At 46.0% G+C, this 22914-nt stretch overlaps 2 protein-coding genes across 4 annotated transcripts; one reads left to right on the top strand and one right to left on the bottom strand.

Moving 5' to 3' along the window:
- Nucleotides 1-734: 734 nt before the first annotated feature.
- Nucleotides 735-1494, bottom strand: LOC113835496 (serine/arginine repetitive matrix protein 3-like). The gene is made up of 2 exons (XM_027414236.1): nucleotides 1338-1494; nucleotides 735-1234 (listed from the first exon to the last, which is right to left on the bottom strand). The coding sequence occupies exons 1-2, from the start codon at nucleotides 1492-1494 to the stop codon at nucleotides 735-737; spliced, it is 657 nt and encodes a 218-aa protein (XP_027270037.1).
- Mapkapk5 (MAPK activated protein kinase 5) lies at nucleotides 1086-22279 on the top strand. 3 transcript variants are annotated; one of them, XM_027414088.2, is made up of 14 exons: nucleotides 1089-1528; nucleotides 5236-5309; nucleotides 6334-6409; nucleotides 7161-7258; nucleotides 8616-8724; nucleotides 9957-10046; nucleotides 11599-11694; nucleotides 13259-13339; nucleotides 15288-15475; nucleotides 17517-17637; nucleotides 18499-18629; nucleotides 18868-18983; nucleotides 19965-20069; nucleotides 22088-22279. In XM_027414088.2, exons 1-14 carry the CDS (start codon nucleotides 1493-1495, stop codon nucleotides 22180-22182), a joined length of 1416 nt encoding a protein of 471 aa, XP_027269889.1. In that variant the 5' UTR covers nucleotides 1089-1492; the 3' UTR covers nucleotides 22183-22279. The 3 variants fall into 3 exon arrangements, with proteins under 3 accessions (XP_035299182.1, XP_027269889.1, XP_027269888.1); XM_027414087.2 differs by having other exon boundaries at nucleotides 1093-1528; nucleotides 18868-18989; XM_035443291.1 differs by lacking the exon at nucleotides 7161-7258 and having other exon boundaries at nucleotides 1086-1528; nucleotides 9961-10046; nucleotides 18868-18989.
- Nucleotides 22280-22914: the final 635 nt, after the last annotated feature.

Here is a 22914-nt window from a genome sequence, read left to right as displayed (position 1 = left end):
TGCATTCTTAAGAACTCACTATAAAGGGGTGAAGCCATCTCTTCCTCTGGCAGACCATTTTCAGCTTTCGGGAGGAGTCTGCTCTCTACTGTGCGAACCAGTAAAGAGCCCTTACTGTTGAAGGTCAGACTACCCATCTCTTTTCTGTCTTCGGTCTGTCTCTTTGAGCTGCCTCGGAAATTTAATAGAACATGTACTAAACTCTTATATGACCTTTGTCGCTCCTGGCTTCATTTTATTAGATTATGACTTCATCCCAAGCATCTCCAGTGGCAGTTCATGTATCTCCTGTCAAAAGAGGAGCAGGGTGAGGGGGATTTCTTCAGCAGCCCTCCTTCCCACTTTTCGAGACAAGCATCTCCATGTAACCCAGGCTAGCCTTGAACTCGGAGATCCATCTGCCTCTAATGGTATTAAAGGCATTTGCCACCAGGCCCGGCTTTTAGAAACTTCTTTGAGATGTAATTAGAGAGCCACCAAAATGGTACAGAGGGTTTGTGTAGGGCCAATGTGAAGACAGTTAACAACTTAAGCTCCACGCTTGGGAAGCTCCTATTCCCATCTCTATCTCTCTTAACTCCCGCATGTACCGTAAGCTTCCATTTAAACAATGTTTAGTAAAACCTTCCACAGTGCTTCACATAGACATAGGTCAGGGGGCTCCTGCGCACGCGTAGCACAAATGCACCCCTGCTCCCCGGACTGACCGGCCAGCGCGCCGTCTTACGTCATTATCACGCGCCACCGCAGCGGAAGGCCCGGGGTCCTGTGCTGTGTGCGGCGCGCCCCGGGGAGGACCCGGCGGGCGCCTGTACATCAGCCGCGCGGCTCCGGAGAGCCTCGGAAAGCCCGGCGGACGCTGACAAGGCGCGCGTGGGGCTGTGGGGTCCCGGAGCTGGGCTGCAGCATGGATGGCGTGGGGTTGCAGAGGGTTCGGCACGGGCGGGCGCCCGGCGCAGCTGCCCGGCGCGGGCGTCCCGGCGATGTGTGGCGCTGAAGCGGCAGTGGGAGCGGCGGCGGCGGCGGCGGCGGCGGCGGCGGGCTCGGCTTCGGCTTCGGCTTCGCGGCGGTGCGGACGGCGGCGGCGGCGGCGCAGGCCCCTCCTCAGGACCTGGCGAGCCGGGCCTAAGCGGCGGCCCCCCAAGCCCCCGCACGGCGCTCCAGGCCGCGCCCTCCCCGTCTCGCCCTGCCCCGGGAGCCTGCCTCCCCGGCCGGGGATGAGGCCGGGAAGCGGCTGCGCGGGGCCCAGCACAAAGGCTTGTCCCCAGGGGCCGCCGCCGCTGCCGCCACCACCGCCCCCACCAGCCTAGAGCCGCCTCTGGAAGCTGAGCCAGCACCCGGGCCCTCATCCCCTCCTGTTCCCAGTGGCGGGCATTGCCCGTCTCCCCGAGGCTCGGGGACCCGAGCTCCGAGCTCTTTGCTTCCTCGGCTGCCAGGGGACCGGACAGCCGCGCAGCCTCCGCTGCTCCGGGCCGTGGGAGCCCTGCAGAGCATGTCGGAGGATAGCGATATGGAGAAAGCCATCAAGGTAAGAGAGAGATACCACCTGTTCCCTGCTTTGTCCTGTGGTTTCGGCCTCCCCGGGTTCCTTGGACTGTGTTGAATTGTGGAGGTTAAGGGTGTACGATTCCCTCCAACTACCTTGGCCAAGGTAGTTTGTGCTCAGCTGTAACGAAGATGAGTTGCCTGGGGATACCTGATACGAGTGGAACTAAGGGTTTCTTAGGACTCTCACGTTTCCATCACCCCAAGTTCCTCCTTTTGCACCTCAGTGGTCCGCTGCAACACTTGGCAGCGGCTCTAACTGACCCCTCCTGATAGGTCTGAAACAAGCGTGCATGAGTGTTTCAGGAGTTGGTTCGGATTTTCCCTCCTTGTCTGTGCATTTGTTTCTTCCTGTTGTCTTGCATGCTCTCCTAGGAATCAAGAGTGGATTTCAGAGGCGCTAATAGCACCTTATGTTCTAAAGTGACCCCAAACGGGACTGGGAATGTAGCCCAGTTGGTAGAATACCTTACTTACCATGCATGAATTCCTGGGTTTGATCCCTAGCACCTCATAAAACTGGCACAGTGCTTCAAGTCTGTCATCCCAACACACAGGAGGATCAGAACTCAGAACCAGTGCTGTTTCGAGGTTTTGGTGGGTAGAGGAACCTGAGCTCAAGCCTGATGCCCTGAGTAAGATCCGTGGACCCCCATGGCTGGAGAGAATCAATCTTTCCTTCCTTCCTTCCTTCCTTCCTTCCTTCCTTCCTTCCTTCCTTCCTTCCTTCCTTCCTTCCTTTCTTTTTCTGTGTAACTTTGGAGCCTGTCCTGGATCTCACTTGTAGACCAGGCTGGCCTCAAATTCAGAGATCCATCTGTCTTTGCCTCCTGAGTGCTGGCATTAAATTGTGTGCCACCACTGCTTGTCAATAACCGACTCTTGCAGGTTGTCCTCTGGTCTTTGAGGACACACACACACACACACACACACACACCACACACCACACACCACACACCACACACACACACACACACTATGAAATAGTAAGAAAAAGTTTAAGGTCGTCTTTGACCACATAGGGAGTTAAGAGGCCATCCCGGGCCTACAAACGCTGTGTATAAGTAAGTACATAAATTAAAATGACTCAAGTAAGCCGGGCAGTGGTGGTGCAAGCCTTTAATTCCAGCATTTGGGAGCAGAGGCAGGTGGATCTCTGAGTTCGAGGCCAGCCTGGTCTATAGATCCAGTTCCAGGGTAGCTAGGGCTGTTACACAGATAAACCCTATCTTGAAAAACCAAAGAACAGTCATTTTTACTTGAGTATTTGTAGACCAGGCTGGCCAGGAACTCAGAGATCTGCTGCCTCTGCCTCCTGAGTGCTGGGATTAAAGGCCTCTGCCACCACTGCCTGGCCAGAATAGACTTCGTATGGATATTTTTTTTTTTTTAATTTAGTGTGACAGCTTTGTTTATTTATTGGTTTTTTTTGAGACAGGGTTTCTCTGTAGCTTTGGAGGCTGTCCTGGAACTAGCTGTTGTAGACCAGGCTGGTCTTGAACTCACAGAGATGAGTGCTGGGATTAAAGGCATGCGCCACTACTGCCTGGCTGTGTGACAGCTTTATTATGTGTTGACATTTTTCATGTTTTTGTTTGACAGTTTAATGCCATCTTCATTGTTTTTGCTTCACCATTGAGAGTATTTATTTATATTTGCTGGGTATGGTGTTGTGTGCTTGAGGTCAGGAGCTCTAGATTAGCCTAGGCAACACAGTGAGGTGCCATATCAAAAACTAAAAAACAAAGAAATGAAAAAAGTCCTTAGTTTGACTCAGTATCAGTACTGTCTTTTTTCTTTGTGTTAAAAATTTTAAAAAACCTGAATGCTTCAGGGATCTGACACCTTCACACAGACCTGAATGCAAGCAAAACAATGTATGTAAAAAAAAAAGAAAGAAAGAAAATTAATTCAAAACAAAGCCTATTTGTATACAGTTGTCAGGGATAGTTGCTATTGTTTTATTTTTATTTTTCCTTTCTCATGATAATTTCCTGGGTTTATCTATTAGTTTTTGTTGAAAGTTGGACACTTGGTAACATTTTAATGACTCTGGACTCTGATGAGCCCCCCAGCTTGTTACATTTGTAGCTTTCTAGAATTAAAGGGGAATTCTTTTCCTTATGAGTGCTAATGTCTGCTCAGGGCTGGTAGGTCTTTTTTTTTTTTTGTCAGCTTGTGTGTGTTGGCTTAGTTATGTCGCTCCCTGATATGGGCAGAGACTCAGTGTTTTGAACTCCTGAGGCCTTGTATCCCCTGCCGCTCAACCTCTGTGGTTTGGTGTCCTTTCAGAATAGAGTTAACTGCAAAGTGACTTCTGGCTTTAGATTTTCCGTGGCCTCTCAGTCTCCCAGTCCTTGTTTTGTGGAGAGCTCACTCCTTATTCTATGCCTGGGTAGTGATTTGCTCTCTAAATCCACATATTCTGCATTCCTGGCCAGGACCATTGTCTTGGAGCTTAACACAGTTGTCCCTTGTCACCCACATTCTCCTGCTCTTACCTGCATAGTCTACCATTTTCTTCCCTGTGCAGTAGAGCAGCAGCAGCATTGTTTACTTTTGATGGTCCATCCCATGCTGGGAGCAAGCAACACCACTGACTGCTTTGGGCAGTGAGGAAGGGAGCTGCAGGAGCCAGACTGCATGCTGTTTTTGACCTCATTTCTAGCGGGATTTAAAAAAGACAGTTCTCTGTTTAGTTTATACTCTTCTGAAATAGTTTTGACAATTGACAGACTAACTGTGAAGCCCTGGCTGGCCTGGAACTCATGTAGACCAGGCTGGCCTGCCTCTGCCTCCTGGGTGCTGGGAGTAAAGGCGAGAGCAGTTTTGTTGTTTTGTTTTGACAGTTTTGTCTAGCTTTAAACGTATTTCTGGAAGGAGTTGCCTGTCTTTCACACTGTATGAGAATCCCCTGTTCTGTTATTCCTAAGCCCCAGAGAATGTGATGGTCTACCCAGATAATGATGAATGGGAAATGAAACTAGAATACCTCATCTACTCCATCCCAGGTCAGCTGTCCCTGAATCTCAAGTGAGGGCTCTGTGCACTGGGTTGTTTTGAGTTTAAAAATTCTTGGTGGTTGTGGTGGGTTGTTATTGAGGACCAGCAGTCTGGAGGGGTCTGTAAGTGCCTTTCTTCCTTCTATAAAAACAGGTGTCTGAAGTCCAGGCTTTAACGTGTAGTCCTCTTGGCTGTTTGTCAAGTAGACTACCACCTTCACATGGTGGAGAATTAGGCCTCAGAGTTCACTCTGCTCTCCTGTCTGCACAAGTTGAACAGTCTGTTCAAGGATGTAAGCCTCTACAGATAACTGACATAGTTTTCTGGACTCCCAGAAAGTACGCTTGATTGTTGTAGTGAAGACTCAAATGTGTGTATGCCCATGCACGAGCATGGGGGTAGGGTGCTGGGTTGGCTGTAGGCCTCTTATAAGCTAAGTACTATACCTGTCTAAAGTCCTAGCTTTGTAAGAGTTTGACAGTGCCCTCCATAAAGCATCATTTGTCTACTTAAATAGACCATGTAGGCGGGTCACAGTTTCCTTTTTGTTCTGGAACCTGTGCAATTACAAAGCCCATTGACTGGTTAGAAGGTGAGGTGCTGAACCTTGGCTGTCCTTCCTCTGCTCAGTTATCTAGCTTAACAGTGGTATCATCTCTGCCCATCCCCTTTTCATCTTTTTAATAGGAAACCTCCATTTTAGAAGAATACAGTATCAACTGGACTCAGAAGCTGGGCGCAGGGATTAGTGGTCCAGTTAGGTAAGACACCCACATGGGAAACATGGTGCATTGCTCTGGGAGGAGACACACAAAACGAGCCCTGAGCTACAAGCATCAGATGTGCTTTGAGAACTAGCCTGAGTTTAAATAGTAGACTTTTTGTTTGGTTTTGGATTTGGTTGTAGTGTTAGGTTTTGTGTGTATAAAAAACATGTACCATTGAGCTCTACCCCCAGCTCCTAGTACAGGACATTTATTTAATTGATTTTACATTTTTGAGTGAACATGTGCTCGAGTGTGTGTGTACATGTGTGCCATAGCACATGTGTGAGAGGTCAAAGGATGACTGTCAGGAGTTGGTTCTCCTTCCCCCATGTGGGTCCTAGAAATCTCACTGCCTTCTTTTAAAAAAAAAAAAAAACATTGAGACACAGCTAGGTAGCAAGATCACATGGTTTATAGTATAACAGGTTATTTTTAAGATGTGAAGATATTTGAGGTGGGTCATTGGGCAGAGGGGCTGGCTTACAATTCTGATGGCCTGGATTCAATCTCTGGGACCAACAATAATACTGGAAGGAGAGAACTGTTCCCTGTGGGTTCCCCTGTGACCTCCACATGTGTATCCATACAGACACTAAGAATTAAAAGATGTAAAAGGTGGGGCTGGAGAGATGGGTCAGAGCACTGGCTGCTCTTGTAGAGGACCTGGGTTCAGTTCCTAGAACCTATAAAGTAGCTCACAGCCACCTGGAACTCCTTTTCTGGTACCCTCTTCTGACCTTCTGGTGAACAGATTTACATGCAGGCAAAGCGTTCATACAGTAAAAACAGATAGGAAATGTTAACAGTGTAGACGCCTGCTCCCCTCTGAGGCTGTCATTTCTGTAGTGCTGACGTTCCTGCTGAGCTGAGACCCAAGAGACTTTTTCCTTGCCACCTGCTGCCCTAGGGAAGTCATTTGTATTTGTCTGTCTGTCTGAGATGGAGTCTCTATAGGCCATGCTATCCTGGTTCTTGCTATGAGTCCCTAACTGCCACCGTGATCCCCCTCTACACCTAGAGTCTGTGTGAAGAAATCTACTCAAGAACGGTTTGCACTGAAAATCCTGCTCGATCGTCCAAAAGCTAGAAATGAGGTATGTTCCCTTATTACTCTCTTACACAGACACAGACACAGACACAGACACAGACACACACACACACACACACACACACACACACACACACACAGGGAGGGAAGGAAGATGGGAGGGAGGGGTGTGCAGTGTCTGTGCAGGCCAGAAGAGGCATTAGATGAGTTAGAACTGGAGTTATAGGCAGTGTGAGCCACTCAACTTTGGTACTGAGAACTGAATTTGGGTCTTCTGGTAGCACAGGAAGCACTTTTAACCACTTGGCCATCTCTCCAGCCCATGTTTAGATGTTTTCAGGTCCTAAGAATATGTACATGTTTACAGTTAAGGCAGCTTTCTGGAGAATATAGAAATGCATAAAGAATCTTAATTCCCTACTAAACTTCTATTTCATGTTCACATTATCATTGTCAAGTGTTCTGTCTCAACATAGAAAGCTAGCTAGCATATAGTCTTTTCCCTTCCAGCCACCTCACATTCTTTTTAAAAGTAATAGTAGTAATCTTGAAATAAGTGAGTTATTTATTTTTTCATTTACTAATAGAGGACATAGACAGTAAACCTGTCAGTGCAGTTTTGTTTGAGGAGAGAAGACTAGGGAGATGTTCTGGACAGGAAGACACTGTTTTTTTGCAGAGTTTCACAGAAGCAGAGATCCTTTGGAGTTAGTGTGATCAGTTTTTGATGATGGGACGTTTGAAGGAAGATATGGCATTTCCTTTGCATACAAACGTTTTCCTGTGTTCTCTTTAAGGTGCGTCTGCACGTGATGTGTGCCACACACCCCAATATAGTTCAGATTATTGAAGTGTTTGCTAACAGTGTACAGTTCCCTCACGAGTCCAGTCCCAGGTAAGACTAACCAGGGCCGTTAACGTATGCCCAAGTGGAGGTCATGTTGTAGCAGAATTGTCTTCTTTTATGTCCTCTTTCCCTTCCCCGCCTGCTTCCTCTCTCGTTTTCCTACCCCTTTCTCTGTGTTTAAAAACTGAGAAACATCTGTAAAAGCAGAATTATGTAGTGAATGCCCAAGTTCTCATCATTGGGTTTACAGTTGCCTGTGGGAAATTGTGTTTCATCTGCTGCCCTCTTCCACCATTGTTCTCATTATTTTCTGTTCTTAAAAAGTCTTTAAGGGTTGAGGATTATAGCTCAGTGGTAGCATGTTTGCCAAGCATACCCAAGACAGAGTGTGTGTGTGTGTGTGTGTGTGTGTGTGTGTTACATTTAGTTAAAAGCAAGATAATTCATTAAAGAGTCATGTATAGTGGTGCATGCCTGTAATCTTAGCACTGAGAAGCCGAGGTAGGAGGATCATACATTCCAGTCTAGCCTGGTCCACATAGTAAGTCTATGTTTCTGAGTAAATTGGAATTGAGATAGACTCTATTCCAAATCGGTGGGAGGGGCCCAAATGTTCTTCCAGGTCAAGTCTTAAGAGGCTGATACAAAGGCCCTATTGCTTGATCTGACCTCCCTTTTGAAGAAAGAAACCATCATTCTTCTTCTTTTTTTTTTTTAAAGATTTTATTTATTATGTATACAACATTCTGTTTCCATATATATCTGCATATCAGAAGAGGGCACCAGATCTCAATGTAGATGGTTGTGAGCCACCATATGGTTGCTGGGAATTGAACTCAGGACCTCTAGAAGAGCAGTCGGTGCTCTTAACCTCTGAGCCATCTCTCCAGCCCCCATCATTATTCTTTTGGCTGCATATTTGAGAAATACCTTAGATTGAGACTGAGGTGTGAATCCTGTCATTGTATTATGGTAGGTGTCAAGCAAGGAAGCCTCTTTCTTGAATGAACCTTACAAAGCAGTGCTAGTGTAAGTGCAGCCCAGGAGGCAGGCAGCTCACAGAGGCTATGGGAAGTGGGCATTGTGGAACTGGTAAAAGAAAGACTGATGTTGAAAGCCAATGGAAAGTCTATTGTTTTTGACAAGTATGCTCTGTTAGTGAAAGCATTTGGATGAAAGCAGAAGCATTTACATTAAGGAATAGGAATCAAAATTTATGTTTTATTTTGTTTTTTTCTTTTTTAGTTGAGAATATGAGGATCATTGCACTTAATTAGTGGCTAGGTAACACTGATCTTGTGAAGTGGTTACATATTTTGTAGATGAGTTCATTTCATGTTCATTTTTTTGATGCTTCAGGGCCCCCCTTTTTTTTAACTTAACAAAATAAAATGCTTTCAAACAGGGCTCGACTCTTAATTGTAATGGAGATGATGGAAGGGGGCGAGCTATTTCACAGGATCAGCCAGCACCGGCACTTTACAGAGAAGCAAGCCAGCCAAGTAACAAAGCAGGCAAGTTGACCCGGGCGGGCGCTGGGTGGGCGCTGGGGGGCGCCAACTGTCCAGATTGCATTGGGGAAGAAAGCGGAAAAGCTCCATTTGACCTCTCATTGCCTGCTTTGTTATAATCAGAAAGGACATCTTCATAGGGAGAGTGCCATCCCTTTCTACTTTAGGAGGGAGGACTGTATTCTTAATTGCTTGTCACATGTGTTCTAAGGGCTGCTCTTGGAGTTCCCTCCACTGACTGTCTGAGGACAGCTGTGCACAGGTAGCTTTCGATGCTCTTGATGGCACTTGAAAGATCCTTTAGTATAAGCTTGTTCTCAAGCATTTGTACCTGATATGTTTCTTGTATAAGTCACCTATCATTTCTGCAGATTTTGAGAGTATTCTTAGATTTTTACAATAGTGAATGATTCTTAGTCATAGCCCGTCATATTTTATTGTATAGATGATTTCTATTCCATTTGATACCCTGACCCCAGCCAGCACTGACTACTCATGGAGGTGACAAGCTAAACTTCAGGCTTGTTTTCAAAACAAGTGATCAGACCATGGAGCAGCAGTTAGCTTTGTGAAAAAGCTCTTACAGACTTTCCACCCTCACTTTTCAAGTGTCTTCTGATGCCTCCTTTGCGATTGACTAGGGAGTAACCAGTATTTGAAATGCTGAGAAGAGTCACACACCGAGTTGAGGAAACAGAATCTCTTCTGTTTGACTTTTAAATTATACCATTCACTTCTCAAATACTGAGACTAAAGAAAGAGATCTGATCATCTGTTAAAAAACAAAAACAAGAAACTTGCAGTCTACACGGACAGATGCATTGCCATTAAGTCAGAAGGGCAAATTGCAGCACTCATAGAGTGCAGTTGTCTCCGAGGTGCAGTCCTGCCACATGTTGGGCAAGCTTCTGCCTAAATATGCTGCCTGTGGGTCCCCTACAGTATCTGTTACAGCACAGGTCAAGGGACAGTGGGGCATCTTACAGGATGTATTCACTGCTTTATTCTGACAAAGGATTGTTTTCGGTCAGGTTTGCTTAGTAAATACATGTTATAGTTAAACTAAGGTTAATTCGTTTCTGTTTCTTGGTGTTCCAAGTCTTTCTTAGCTTCTGTTTTGAAATCAAAAGATACTGGCCACAATTGTAATTGACTTAACCCCTGAGCTCTCCTACTAGGCGTGTGAGAAATGGTGCTTTTCTAAGAGATGGCTGGTCCACTGTGCCCTTTTTCAGATAGCCCTGGCTCTACAGCACTGTCACCTGCTAAACATTGCGCACAGAGACCTCAAGCCTGAAAATCTGCTTTTCAAGGATAACTCTTTGGTGAGAAAACTCGCCTTTCCTCATTTGATGCTGTCACTTTGTTTTATCTCCCCTCCCTCCCTCCCTCCCCCTCCCTCCCTCCCTCCCTTCCTCCCTCCCTCCGTCCCTCTTAGACAATCTGTGTGTCCAAGGCTTGCCTTGAACTTGCTGTGTAGCTGAAGATGACCTTGAACTTTTGATCCTCATGCCTCTACTGAGTGTTGGGATTCCAAGTGTTCATGACCACACTCAGTTTATGTGACCCTGGGGATTGAACCCAGGACTCCATACATAGGAGAAAAGCACTCTGCTAATTGAGGCACAGTCCCAGCCTTGATTTGTTGTGTCACATTATCTTGGTGTACATCAAAACTGGAGTTCATATAGACTAGGCTGGCCTAAAACTCAGAGTTCTGTCTTTGCTTCCTGGGTTCTGTAATTGCAGGTGTGTGCCTCCCTATTGCTGTGCTGAGTCCATGTGCAGGAGTTTTTAGTCCATCGTGCTGCTTTTTTTTTTTTTTTTTTTCCTTCGAGACAGGGTTTCTCTGTATAGCTTTGGAGCTGTCCTGGCACTCGCTCTGGAGACCAGGCTGGCCTCGAACTCCATTGTGCTTCTAACACCTTACTTTCCCTGCTTGTTTCCTTGTGAGGGCTCAGAAATGTTGTGACACCTGTGACGTGCAGATGTATTTGTGGGACTTAGAAGTCTGGATAATATTTGGAGGGTCTTCGGGGAGAGGCAGGCATTAATGTGTTTTTTAATATCACCTTGAAAGTTAAGTTTGATTTCCTGTTAGCCCTGTTGTGTTTTCCCCTGTATTCCTGTCCCTGCCCCATATTCTACCAGTCAGTTGCTATAGTTGCCATGAAGCTCATAACTTATGAGCAGTGCACTGGGGTGATAAAAGGAGGCACCAGTAGCCTAAGACACTGAACTGTGCTCTCAACTGTGAACCAAGGCTGACTCTTCTGTATTACTTTGAGATTCCTGATTGACTGGCTTTTTATGCATGTGAGTATCTTGCCTGCAGCTGCATGCAGTACCTGTGAAGGCCAGAAAAGGGCATTTGAGGCATTGGCACTGCAGTTACAGGTAGCTATAAACTGCCACATGGGTGCTGGGACCCAAAGCCAGGCATTCAGCAAGAGCAGGAAGTGCTCATAAGTTCTGGGCCCCCTACAACCCTTCTGTACTCCACATGCCCTTCACAGGTTCAGGTCTCAGCTAGAAACCGACAAGAGCCTCATGCTTGCTTCATCTTCTCTCTCTCTCTGAGCACACACACACACACACACACACACATACACACACACACACACACACACACACACACACACACACACACGCACGCACGCACGCACGCACGTACGTACGTAGGTATGTACGTGCGTATGTATGTATGTATGTATGTATATAGTTTTATCCTGGATCCCAGGCTGGCCTCAAACTCATGTTAATCCTCCTGCCTCGGTGTCCATAAGGTTGGGATTATAGGCATGAGCCATCACACCTGGCTTCCATAAGTATTTACTGACAACTATGCAGTATTGACCCCAGTTTATTTTCTTTCAGGATGCCCCTGTGAAATTATGTGACTTTGGATTTGCTAAAGTTGACCAAGGTGATTTGATGACACCCCAGTTTACCCCTTATTATGTAGCACCTCAGGTAAGCATGTTTTCCTCCATAAGATGTATTGCCAAATTGCCTGTAGCTCTTGTTCCTGCTTTTTCTTTTCATTTTTTAAGATTTAACTGTGTACTTGGGTTTTTGGGGTTTTTTTTTGTTTTTTGTTTTTTGACACAGAGTTTCTCTGTGTAAGAGTCCTGGCAGTCCTGGAACTCACTTTGTAGACCAGGGTAGCCTCGAACTGAGATCCACCTGCCTCTGCCTCCTGAGTGCTAGGATTAAATGCATGTGCCACTATGCCCCACTTTTGAGTGTATTTTTCTATAAGAATGTTATTATACGTGCTCATGCACGTCCTGAGAGGGTGTTGCATTTCTGGAACTGGAGTTATAGGTAATTGTTAATATTGGGAATTGAACTTGGATCCTCTGCAAGAGCAATATGTACTTGTAATTGCTGAGCCATATATCCAGTCCCAACTCTTGTTCCTTCTGTTCTAGGCTTGTGTCAAGATGGGGAGCAGGAACTCAGTTTCAGAAACATAGATTGCTTCATTTGGTATAGATTTTTTGCTTTTAAAATCAGCTTTTAGGCTCTGGGTAAAGTGTTTACCTCACAACCCTGAGAACCTGAGTTTGGATCCCTATAGCCTACAAAAGGCCAATGTGGTGAGGGGTGTGTGTGTGTGATAAATTATTATAAACATCTATATCTCTATATATTTATAATCCCATGTTCTGTGGTGAGATGGGAGGCCTTTCTAACGAGAATCTGAGTCTGTTAGGTGATTTGTAGGTTTTGCAGAGGGCCCTGAAAGTATCTTGTTAAAAATGCCTGAGATCTCAGATTCCTATCTGCCATCAGCAGCAGCGTGAATGTGGTAGGAAATCTGGTACCAGTGTCTCTAGGTGTGGTGATAAAGCTCACTGGCACAGAGCCTCAGGCAACTGTTCTGTGCACTGGCATAATGAACAGTTTGGCCAGAATGACAGTCCCATGGTGGCAATAGCTACCTTCTTGGGAACATTTGTCACCCAGCTCCATATGACTATTCTATTCTCTGAAGCCATTCTGTTTGGTGTGAGTCTGCTTTTGCTTAGGCACAAGAGCATCCCCAGAGACAAGCTAGTGGCCACAGATTCCCATGGGTAGAAAGAAGAGACAGATCTCCTCTTCAGAGATACATCCTTAACTGACTATAAATTACTACCTGTAAGAAGGAAGTTTGAAAGTGTTTTGGTTTTGAGACAGGATCTCACTATGTCCTGAAACTTACTGTGTAGACTCGGCTATTATTGGAGTTAAAGTTGTCTGGCAGTATGCCTGGCTGAAAGTGCTATATTGATGGTTTTGAAGGTCTTTGTTTGATTGTTTGAGACAGAAACAGGGTTTCTTTGTACTGTCTTCAAACTCAGAGAGATCTGCCTGCCTCTGCCTTCCAAATGCTGGGATTGAAGGTGTGCAGCACCACCCCCTGGCTTGATGTTCGTTTTCCATTGTTGATTGTCAGTTCATCTTTAGACTTGTAGTCGGTCCCAAGCTGTGGGACACTGGGTGGTGTGATTTCCAACAAGCTGTCTCATTTGGTCTGACTCTTTGATAGGTACTGGAAGCACAGAGAAGGCACCAGAAGGAGAAGTCTGGCATTATACCTACCTCGCCAACGCCCTACACTTACAACAAGGTAAGGGAGCAGGTGGTGAGCTCCTTCCCACTCTGGACTTAGTAACTCTATGAGATGTTGGGATGCAGCAGCTGGGATACAGGAAGTGACTGAGATATATGAAGTCAGGCAGGTTCTTACTTGTTTAGTGCCTGCAGCAGGATCCAGGAGCCATAGTCACATACAGTCCACTGATGACATTGAAGTGGCATAGCTAGCTTTCATTTTAGAAGTAAAGGCTGTTTTTGAAAAACTGAAACTCAAGAGCACTCTGGTAGTTTATGATACCATGTCTTGGTGCTTCATAAAATGCCAGTTTGAAAAAGATAAAAGGAGGTAAATGTAAAAAAACAGCTGCCTAGGTCTTTCCTAGCCATTCCCCATGGTGGGTGGGTGGAAGGCCCAAGCTAACATGGGGTTAGCTTGTTAAACAACTACAATAAAGCCTTGTGCAGTTTGCATAAAAAAAAACCCAACTACAACTGCCTAATTTGACAGTGTCTTTTGTGCAAAGCAAGTGCTTGGTTACTTGGTGCTGTCTGTATCTACAGCAAATACCAGACATGGCTCTGGAGCTCATGAGGCCAGTGCCTCTGGACAAGGGTCCTGTAGTTGCTGAGTAGATTTTTTAAAGTGTGCTTTAGGGCACTTGAAACTAGCTACAGGTGACAGGGGAGCCTAGGATAACTGCTGTGGATCCACACACTCCAGCTGTGTGGCTTCCTTTAGGCCACTAAGCTGCACTCTTAACAGGAACTTTCAGAAGGACTTAAGGAGTTTGCAGGCCACAAGCCTAGCCAGATAATGGCAGGTTCAGTAAAATACCCCTTCTCAAGGGACTAATGCCAAAAAAACGATAGAGGAGGACACCAGATAACCTCTGGTTTCGCATGCACAGTGCATAGGCATGTGTGTCCCCCACAAGTGTGCACAAATGTACATTGTACACAAAGTTCAGCAACGCTCTGATGCCGAGTGCTCACTGGTAGGTCGATCTTGTGGCCTCCTGCACATTTGGTCTGATGGAGATTGCATGGTGTGCAGGACAGGTGACTGCAGACCCACCTGAGCCAGAGCAGAGTACTGACAGTGTCCCTGTACTGACTACCTGTGTAACCCCCCCACCAGGAGGATCCCAAGAGCTCTTTGAGCGGTAATTGTTGCTCCTAGGGTTGTTACAACCTCCATATCTCTGAAGAGCAAATAGTGAATCCAAGGAAATGTAAAACATGCCTTCAGAGCTCATACTTGACTACTGAGGAGTGTTAAGGAGAAACTTCTCATTTGGGGCTTTTTAGCTGGAGATCTCTCTGTTCTTTCATTACTTAACAGTATTCTCTTCAATTGTAACATATAGTTTGTTGGTTTTTTTTTTTACAATTCAAATAGACTTTTTGTTTGTTTTGGTTTTTCGAGACAGGGTTTCTCTGTGTAGCTTTGTAGACCAGGCTGGCCTCTAACTCAGAGATCCTCCTGCCTCTGCCTCTCTATTGCTGGGAATAAAGGCGTGCTCCACCAATGCCCTGCTCAAATAGAATTTTTTAATGAGCATAGAGTAGGACACAGTTGTCATGTGTGGCCAACAGCAAATGCTTTTTAGAGTTCCAAATTGTGTTACACTGCTTTGGCCATTTCAAAATGGCTTATACCATTTAGGGGCCAGCAAGTACATGCCTTAGCTGCTGTGGTCAGCGCTCTCCTGCTCCGTCCAGATTGACACAGTACATGGTCCAGTACGAGCTGGCTTTTAGCTTTCTGCTTCTCTGCTCTAGGCTGGCTCATGTGCATGTGATACACGCAGTGTTGGTGGCTCTCAGGGATAGGAAGAGAACACTTAGTCTTCTAGGATGTCCTTAGATGCCACTGTCCTTTGTGATATCAGCTTGTACATGCTGGGGCTGTATACATCTGGACTGTAGTTGGAGGCTCTTCTCTGATCTGAGTGATTGATTTTCTGTTTTGCATTCAGAGCTGTGACCTGTGGTCCCTAGGGGTGATCATCTATGTGATGCTGTGTGGATATCCTCCTTTTTACTCCAAACACCACAGTCGGACTATCCCAAAGGATATGCGGAGAAAGATCATGACAGGAAGTTTCGAGTTTCCAGAAGAAGAGTGGAGTCAGATCTCAGAGATGGCCAAAGACGTTGTGAGGAAGTGAGTCCCTGGGTGCTGAAAGTGGTAGTTAGGAAGCCCTGAGGAAAGAATGCAGAATAAAGAGAAGTCCTTTGTTGCCTGATAGGTATCTTCTGTCTTTTTTTTTTTTTTTAATTTTCTTTAATTTAGAAACTATCTTATTTTACATATAAATCCCAGTACCCTCTCTCTCCTATCCTCCTATGACCCTAACAACTCCCCCATCCCACCCCTCATCTACTCCTCAGAGGGGGTGAGGCCTTCGATGGGGGAATCATCAAAGTCTATCATTTCATTTGGGGGGAGGTCCTAGGCCCTCCCCCGAGGATATCTTCTGTCTTACTGTCTCTTCATCTTGGGTTAAGAGTTCTAGAGTTCTGGTCTACTCAGGCACTGCACACATGATACATGTGCACAGATAACATGCAGGCACTCAAATGTAACATAAAAATATTAAAAAGAATTAGGCAGGAAGTAGTGGTGCATGCCTTTAATCCCAGCACTTGGGAGGCAGAGGCAGAAGAAGCTCTGTGAGTTCAAGACCAGCCTGGTCTGCATATAGAGTGAGTTCCAGGACAGCCAGAGCTACACAGAAAAGCCCTGTCTTGAGAAACCAAAAAGGGGGGCGGGGTGTTAGGGACAGTACATAACAAGGGATTAGGGACAGTGATTTACATAAGGAGGAGCTGACAGAGGCCTCTGAGGGCAGAGCTGAACTTGAGATCTACTTCCTCCTGCTGCCTGTGTGGGAAGCATAGCTGTGCCCACTTGACCAGTTTCTTCATGGGTTAAGAGGAAGGAAAGCATGAAAGGGGACGTGGCTTGGGGACTGTCTTACAGACAGCAGTCCCTTCCAAAAGTGAACTTGTGCCAGGCTTGCTGATGCCTGCATGTAAGACCAACACTTAGAAGGCTAAAGCAGGAGATTCATGAATTCAGTGCCAACCTGGGCTGCATAGACCCTATATCAAAACTAAAAGTTGACTAAGTCAGGTAGTGGTTTAGGGAGTCTGCTGTAAAAAAAACGGATCACTTCCTAAACTATATAAATGACTTTTTTTGATGGTGGAAGCAGGGTTTGAATTCCCACCTGTCTTCATATGCTGCTTCCTGGCTATATGCCCTTCTCTGTAGCAAATCTTGGTTAGTCTCTGCTTCTTGGGTATGTGGGTGTGCATGCATGTAGAGGTCAGAGGTCATTCTTTAGTGTCATTTTTCAGGCATTTATCCATACCTTTGACAAGGGATGGAGGCTTGTCCTGACTCAGACATTGGAATGAGGGGAATATGGAGTTAGAAGAGGTGATGCTGCAGAGAGCCCAGAGGTATGCAGGGGTGAATTAGCCTGAATGGATGTGAGGTCATGAAGTATGACCGAAGGCAGCTTCTAGAGAGACTGTTGGCTTAGGAGAAAGTGCCATGTTGTAGTTGTTGACTGTCTCTGAGTAAAGAAAGCTTCGGATCCTACCATATGATAGGATCTCCTTTTATCTTGGCTAACAGCCTGTTGTTTCAAAACCCATGGCCCTCAGCTAATTTACAGCCACTACCATCCAAAAGTAGTTGAAACATTGTCCCAGAAACCTCAGTGTGGATATTAAATACAGTAGGACCTATAGGCATGTTGGTTTATCTACTGAATCTTGTGATGTGGTCTGAAGTTTGGTTTTGATTTCTTGTTGCTTTTTTTTTTTTTTTTTGAGACAGAGTTTTTTGTATATATCCCTGGCTGTCCTGGAACTTGCTTTGTAGACCAGGCTGGGCTTGAACTCAAGATCACCTGCTTCTGCCTCCCAAGTGCTGGGATTACATATGTGTGCCACCACTGCCTGGCTTCTGGTACCCCTTTCAATCTGCTACCCAGGAGACCTCAAGCCATGGTGTACCCACAAGTACATGGACTAACACCCCATCCTGCCTTGCTGCTAGAAGCCCCAGGCCTGTAGGAATTGGTAGAAAGTAAAAAGAAGACAGGGCTATTTGGAGCCCAACTCAAGAACTTCCTTTGTTTCTTTTGGGGACATCTGTGCATGTTGGTCCTATTGGTATATTTTCTCTGCAGGCTCCTAAAGGTGAAACCGGAGGAAAGACTCACTGTGGAGGGAGTATTGGACCATCCCTGGCTCAACTCCACGGAGGCCCTAGATAACGTGCTGCCCTCTGCTCAGCTGATGATGGATAAGGTTCTGAGTGATACCTATTTTGTTGTCTGAGAAAGGAAAGTTGGGCTGACTAAATATAGGTCTTAAGGGAAACAGGCATGCTTGTTTTCTCATGTTTCCTGGAAAATCAGACTCCAAGGGCTGTCCTTCACACTTGCGGTATGGGATTGGTGGCAGATCATACATGGTCCCTTTCCCCAAGGAGTTTGGGTCAGACTGGTTGGGAAGGCATACAAACAAAATGTGAGTATTTTAGAAGCCAGATCTTGCATGCTGTGGGAATTCAGAATCGAACATTGCTGAGGGGTTTGTGCTGCCCAGGAAGAAGGCAGAAAGCCTCCCACACTTACTGGCTGCCTCCTGTCCTGAGGAGTGTTGAAGATTGATTGTTTTATTTATCTGTGTGCCATCGTGTGAATCCAGGTGCCTCTGGAGGCCAGAAGAGGGCATCAAATCTCCTTTAGCTGGAGCTATAGGTTGTTGTGAGCCGTCTGTTGTGAGTGCTGGGAACAGTAAGAACAGCGTGTATTTATCGCTGCTGAGCCGTCTTGCTAGCACCATCAGTAACTCTTATGGAAGAAGGCTAGCTGGGAGGTAGTCTTTGTGTGGTCTGCTGGCCCCTGGGCCTCACTGATCCAGGGAGGAATCCTCTGCCTGTCTGATAAAAACGTGTATGCTGCCATACACGTTTGCTCTTGGACTGGCTTTTTAAATGTCAGGCACCAATGAGGAAACAAGCTGACAAAGCCAGGCATGGTAGCACACCACTTTCAGCACTCACTCAGGATGAATTCAAGAGATCAAGATGAACGTGGGCAACATAACCAAAAACAATTAAAAAGCTAGAAGGCCAGGGTCACTGATGATAGCATTTACATGCAGGCAGTGGTTGCAGGGATCCAGCAGGCTCATGCCGAGCAGCTGGCCAACATGAGGATCCAGGACCTCAAAGTTAGCCTCAAACCCCTTCACTCCGTGAACAACCCCATCCTGAGAAAGAGGAAGTTACTTGGGTAAGTGAGCTTATTTCTTTGATCTTCTTCATGGTAGGCATGGTTGAGTGGTGAGTGCTGAGAACTCATCCAGGGGTCTGCCCTCTTTCTGCAGAGGGTAGATAGTATAAAGTTTACAAGTGACCTCAGAAGTTGGACACACTCTGTAGTTACTTTTTTCTGAACATTCTGGTATCTTGAGTTTGTAGCTGGGTTCTGAGGTCTTACCTTGCTATTATCTTTCCCCACGCTTGTAAAGCACCAAGCCAAAGGATGGTATTTATATACACGACCATGAGAATGGAGCTGAGGATTCAAATGTTGCCTTGGAAAAGCTTCGAGATGTCATTGCCCAGTGTATCCTCCCCCAGGCTGGTAAAGGTCATGCCACTTACTAATGTTCTGCATGTGTGTGTTTGTGTGCATGAGCACACATGGGTGTGCATGTGACAAGAGGAGCGGATAATTTGTGATGGTCTGTCTGTCTCTTACACTAAGTACATTATGTAAATGAGCCCACATCTACTAGGAAGCATAGACAGTAAGTGCAGACACATGGTAAGTTTGTGTCTTTGGTCTTCTGTGAAGTTCTAGTTCAGGCTAACTGCCAGTGCCAGGTGTGGCATGTGATTTGTGTTGTCTGAGTTTTGCAATGAAGGTACAAAGTTAGAGGGTGAAGAATGGAAATGTGGACAAGGTCTAGGTATTGGCTAGAGGCCATCAGCACCACTTCCAGAGCAATGAAACACTGTGCATCTGTGAGTGTAAGGATAAGGACACCGCACAAGCTCACACCTAGCCCTGCTGCTGCGGCTTCCATCCCTGGACTTTACAGGAGAGAGCCCCCATCCCAAGAGCCTCCCTGTTCACATGGCTGTGATGTGAGCGTCCGTTCTCAGCTAATGAATGAAGCTTCATATTAGGTGGGGTCAGAAAAAGTTGGAATAACCCATCTTAGTAAATCCTTTGCCATTTAAGAGTACTCTGGGAACAGCCTGGATATTTTGAAGCAAGGGATGATTGTAGGAAGAGGTCAGCACACATAGCCTTGTTCTTCCTCCCTTTCTTGGCTAGATGTTTTTGTTTAGAAACATCTCTCACATTTCTCTAACTCCCAATACCATGAAGTCTTGGGGTTGTCAGAGCGTTTGTGTGACGATGCAGACTTAAAAGAGCTCAGTGACAAGAAGGTCAGCCTGGAACTCCAGGACCCGCAGGAAGCCAGTGTCTAGCAAATGATGCATGTTGTGTCATCCTTTTCTTAACTAGTTGACACCCTGTCCTTCCATATCTGACACTATAAAATCCCATGATGCTACAGAAAAATGAAAACTTCCTCTTCATTCTTGTGCATAGGAGAGAATGAAGATGAGAGGCTGGATGAAGTGATGCAGGAAGCCTGGAAGTACAACCGGGAGTGCAAACTCCTGAGGGATGCACTGCAGGGCTTCAGCTGGAACGGTAAGACCCAGCCAGCTCCCTTGTTGTACACGCAGATGGTCTCTGAGGCTGGGGCCAGGTGAGGGTGGTGTGTGAGGAGGAGGAGGTCGGGGCAGGCCCTACTTCACCTGCCCAGGCACATCGGGGATCTGCTCCCTGCACATGTTTTCAAAGGGCAGTGCATGGTATGTTACAAAATGAACACTGCAGACTTCTGCCAAATATTTGGCAGGGAAAAAAGACAAAAGCAAAACCAGATTCTTGCCCCACATTTCCTGGGCTGTTCACCAGGTGGCCAAGGACCAATACCATGCAGTGGGGGAGTACCAGAAAGTTCCCCAAAACCATCTGTTCAGCTCAGAGTCATTTGGCTGAGAAGGGTTTCCAGATCTGCCACTGGGCAAACTACTTCCCCAGGAGAACAAAGCAGAGAGGTACCTCTTCCCTACTCTGCTCAGCAGCCTGGGTTGACATTGCAGCTCCAGTTCAGTAGACTGTACCAGACCCGTGCCACGCCAGTGTCTGAGGAAGGGAGGAAGTGTGTGCTTTGACTCTGTCCCCTTTCATGTTTCCTCAATGTGCCTAGAATTTTTGTTGTTGTTCTGTTTTGTTTTTCGAGACAGGGTTTCTCTGTGGCTTTGGAGGCTGTCTTAGAACTAGCACTTGTAGACCAGGCTGGTCTTGAACTCACAGAGATCTGCCTGCCTCTGCCTCTAGAGTGCTGGACTAAAGGCATGTGCCACCAATGCCTGGCTGGGAATTTGTTTTAAAGCATGAACTGTGTGATGGGTCTGGAAAAGTGATCTGTACTGTGAGTGTACAGAGAGCGAATACTGCTGTGTACCAGCCAGCATCTCTATCAGTCAGTAGAAAGAAAGGCAGTTGGCTCTACCCAGCATCCACTCAAAGGCCATTCCAACCCTGATTATTCTGTAGTCTGTAGGGTTTTTGGTTTGTTTGTTTTGAGTGTTTGCATGTATGTCGGTGTAGCACATGTGTGCTAGTGTCTGCACAGGCCACAAGGGGACGTGGGAGTCCCTGAAGCTGAGAGTTAACTGTGAGCCACCATGTGGGTGCTGGAAACTGAACCTGCGTCCTGTAAGAACAGCAAATGTTCTTAACTCCTGAACCATCTCTCCTGCCCCAGGTTTTATATTTTATATAAACAAAATCAGACAGGTCTACGTTGTTTTGTCTCTGGCTTCTTTAGTCAGTACTGTATTTGTGAGTTCCATCCACATTCTCATGAGTACACTGTCCACTCACCACTGAGGGGACATTTTCTTTTTTTGAGGTTTAATAAACAAGGAAAGAGCTGTTGAGAACACTTTTCTGTGTCTTGATAAACAGCCTGTGAAATAGTTTCTCACCTCACAGAATTGGATGAACCTTACTAGCAGTCCCTGTCATCCAGGTTTTGAGAGCAGTTGCATGAGTTCAGGGTGCTCAGTGGAGGCGCTTGGGGCTCTGGGCAGCAGCAGCCGCTGCACCAGCTCTGCTGCATTTTGCTTTCTGATTTTGTAGTGTCACTCACTGCAGTGTGGCTTTAGTTGGCATTTGGCCTAGTTACCTTGTGTTGCTTAGATGCATACTGACCACTTAAGTTCCCCTTTGGTATGCACCTGTTTTAACTTTTGGTCTTCCTTTCTACCCAGTTGTTACTTTTTTTTTGGTGGTTTTTTGAGACAGGGTTTCTCTGTGTAGCCCTGGCTGTCCTGGAACTCACAGAGATCTGCCTGGCTCCTGAGTGCTGGGGCTAAAGGCGAGCACAACAAGGCCCACTTCTAGGAGTTTTTAATGTGCTTGGGTTTGACTACCTGGTCAGATGTACATCCAGTTATCACTGGTTATGTGGTTTGTGAAAATGCTCAGTTGCTGCTTGAAAACAGAGGATCTGAACTGCTCCTGGATTGGGCCATATTCCAGCTCGTGTGGTGGGTGGGTGGGTGGGTGGGTGTGTGTGTGTGTGTGTGTGTGTGTGTGCTGGCTCCAGGCATGTGAGGGGTTGGAAACTGACCTCACTCTTTCTTGAGTTTCAGGTCGTGGATTCACAGATAAAGTAGACCGACTGAAGCTGGCAGAGGTTGTAAAGCAAGTGATCGAAGAGCAGACTGTTCCCCATGAGCCCCAGTAGTAAAAGCTTCAAACTGTTTTTAACAATTGGAAAAATTATTCCTTAATGTAAAAAGTAATTTTTATGTAAATTAATAAATCATAATTTCATTTCCTCATTGCTTAATGTTGCTATATAGATTTAGGTTCACAGTTTCTTAACAGTTAACTGTTTTCCTTAAAAAAAAAAAAAAAAAAACTCAACTCTTTTACTTATTAACATAGGATAGTTGAATCTTGTAAGATGACACTGTCAAGAAAATATTAACAACCTTTTGCCAGATGCAGGTAAAGGAGCCATGCCAGGCTTTCTGCTCTGTAAACTGTTGTATCAAGCACCAGTTTACAAATGGAGCCTCACTCCATTTGCCTTGGGTGTTTGCTCCCTGTACCTTGTCTAGATTAGTTCTAGTGCTGACCTGTTTTTTAGGAATCAGGTTTTGCCAACTACCTTCTATAGCTCCCAGGATGTATACTCCTTGGCCTGGGGCCACTAAAGGCAGCAAAGCAGGAGTGTGGATTTTGCTTCTCTTGTCTTTGATCCCAGAGAAAAACAGTATTTCCATTCTGTCGTACTTGTCAAGGGTGTTGGTGTGTTCCTTCAGCCTGCTAGGATTTGCTTTGGGGCTTACTCTTCATGGTTTTCACTTGGTTTCCCTTTCTCTTCCCTGGCACCCTGTCTGTCCTGTGCCTCCTTCACAGTTTCACTGTATAATCATTTAGTCCCCTGGCCTCTTTCTGGTACAGTTTTGCT

The sequence above is a fragment of the Cricetulus griseus genome, chromosome 4 (assembly GCF_003668045.3).
Source record: "Cricetulus griseus strain 17A/GY chromosome 4, alternate assembly CriGri-PICRH-1.0, whole genome shotgun sequence".
Lineage (NCBI taxonomy): Eukaryota > Metazoa > Chordata > Mammalia > Rodentia > Cricetidae > Cricetulus > Cricetulus griseus.
Note: the sequence above shows the minus strand (reverse complement) of the source record. Positions and strands in the feature narration are given on the sequence as shown.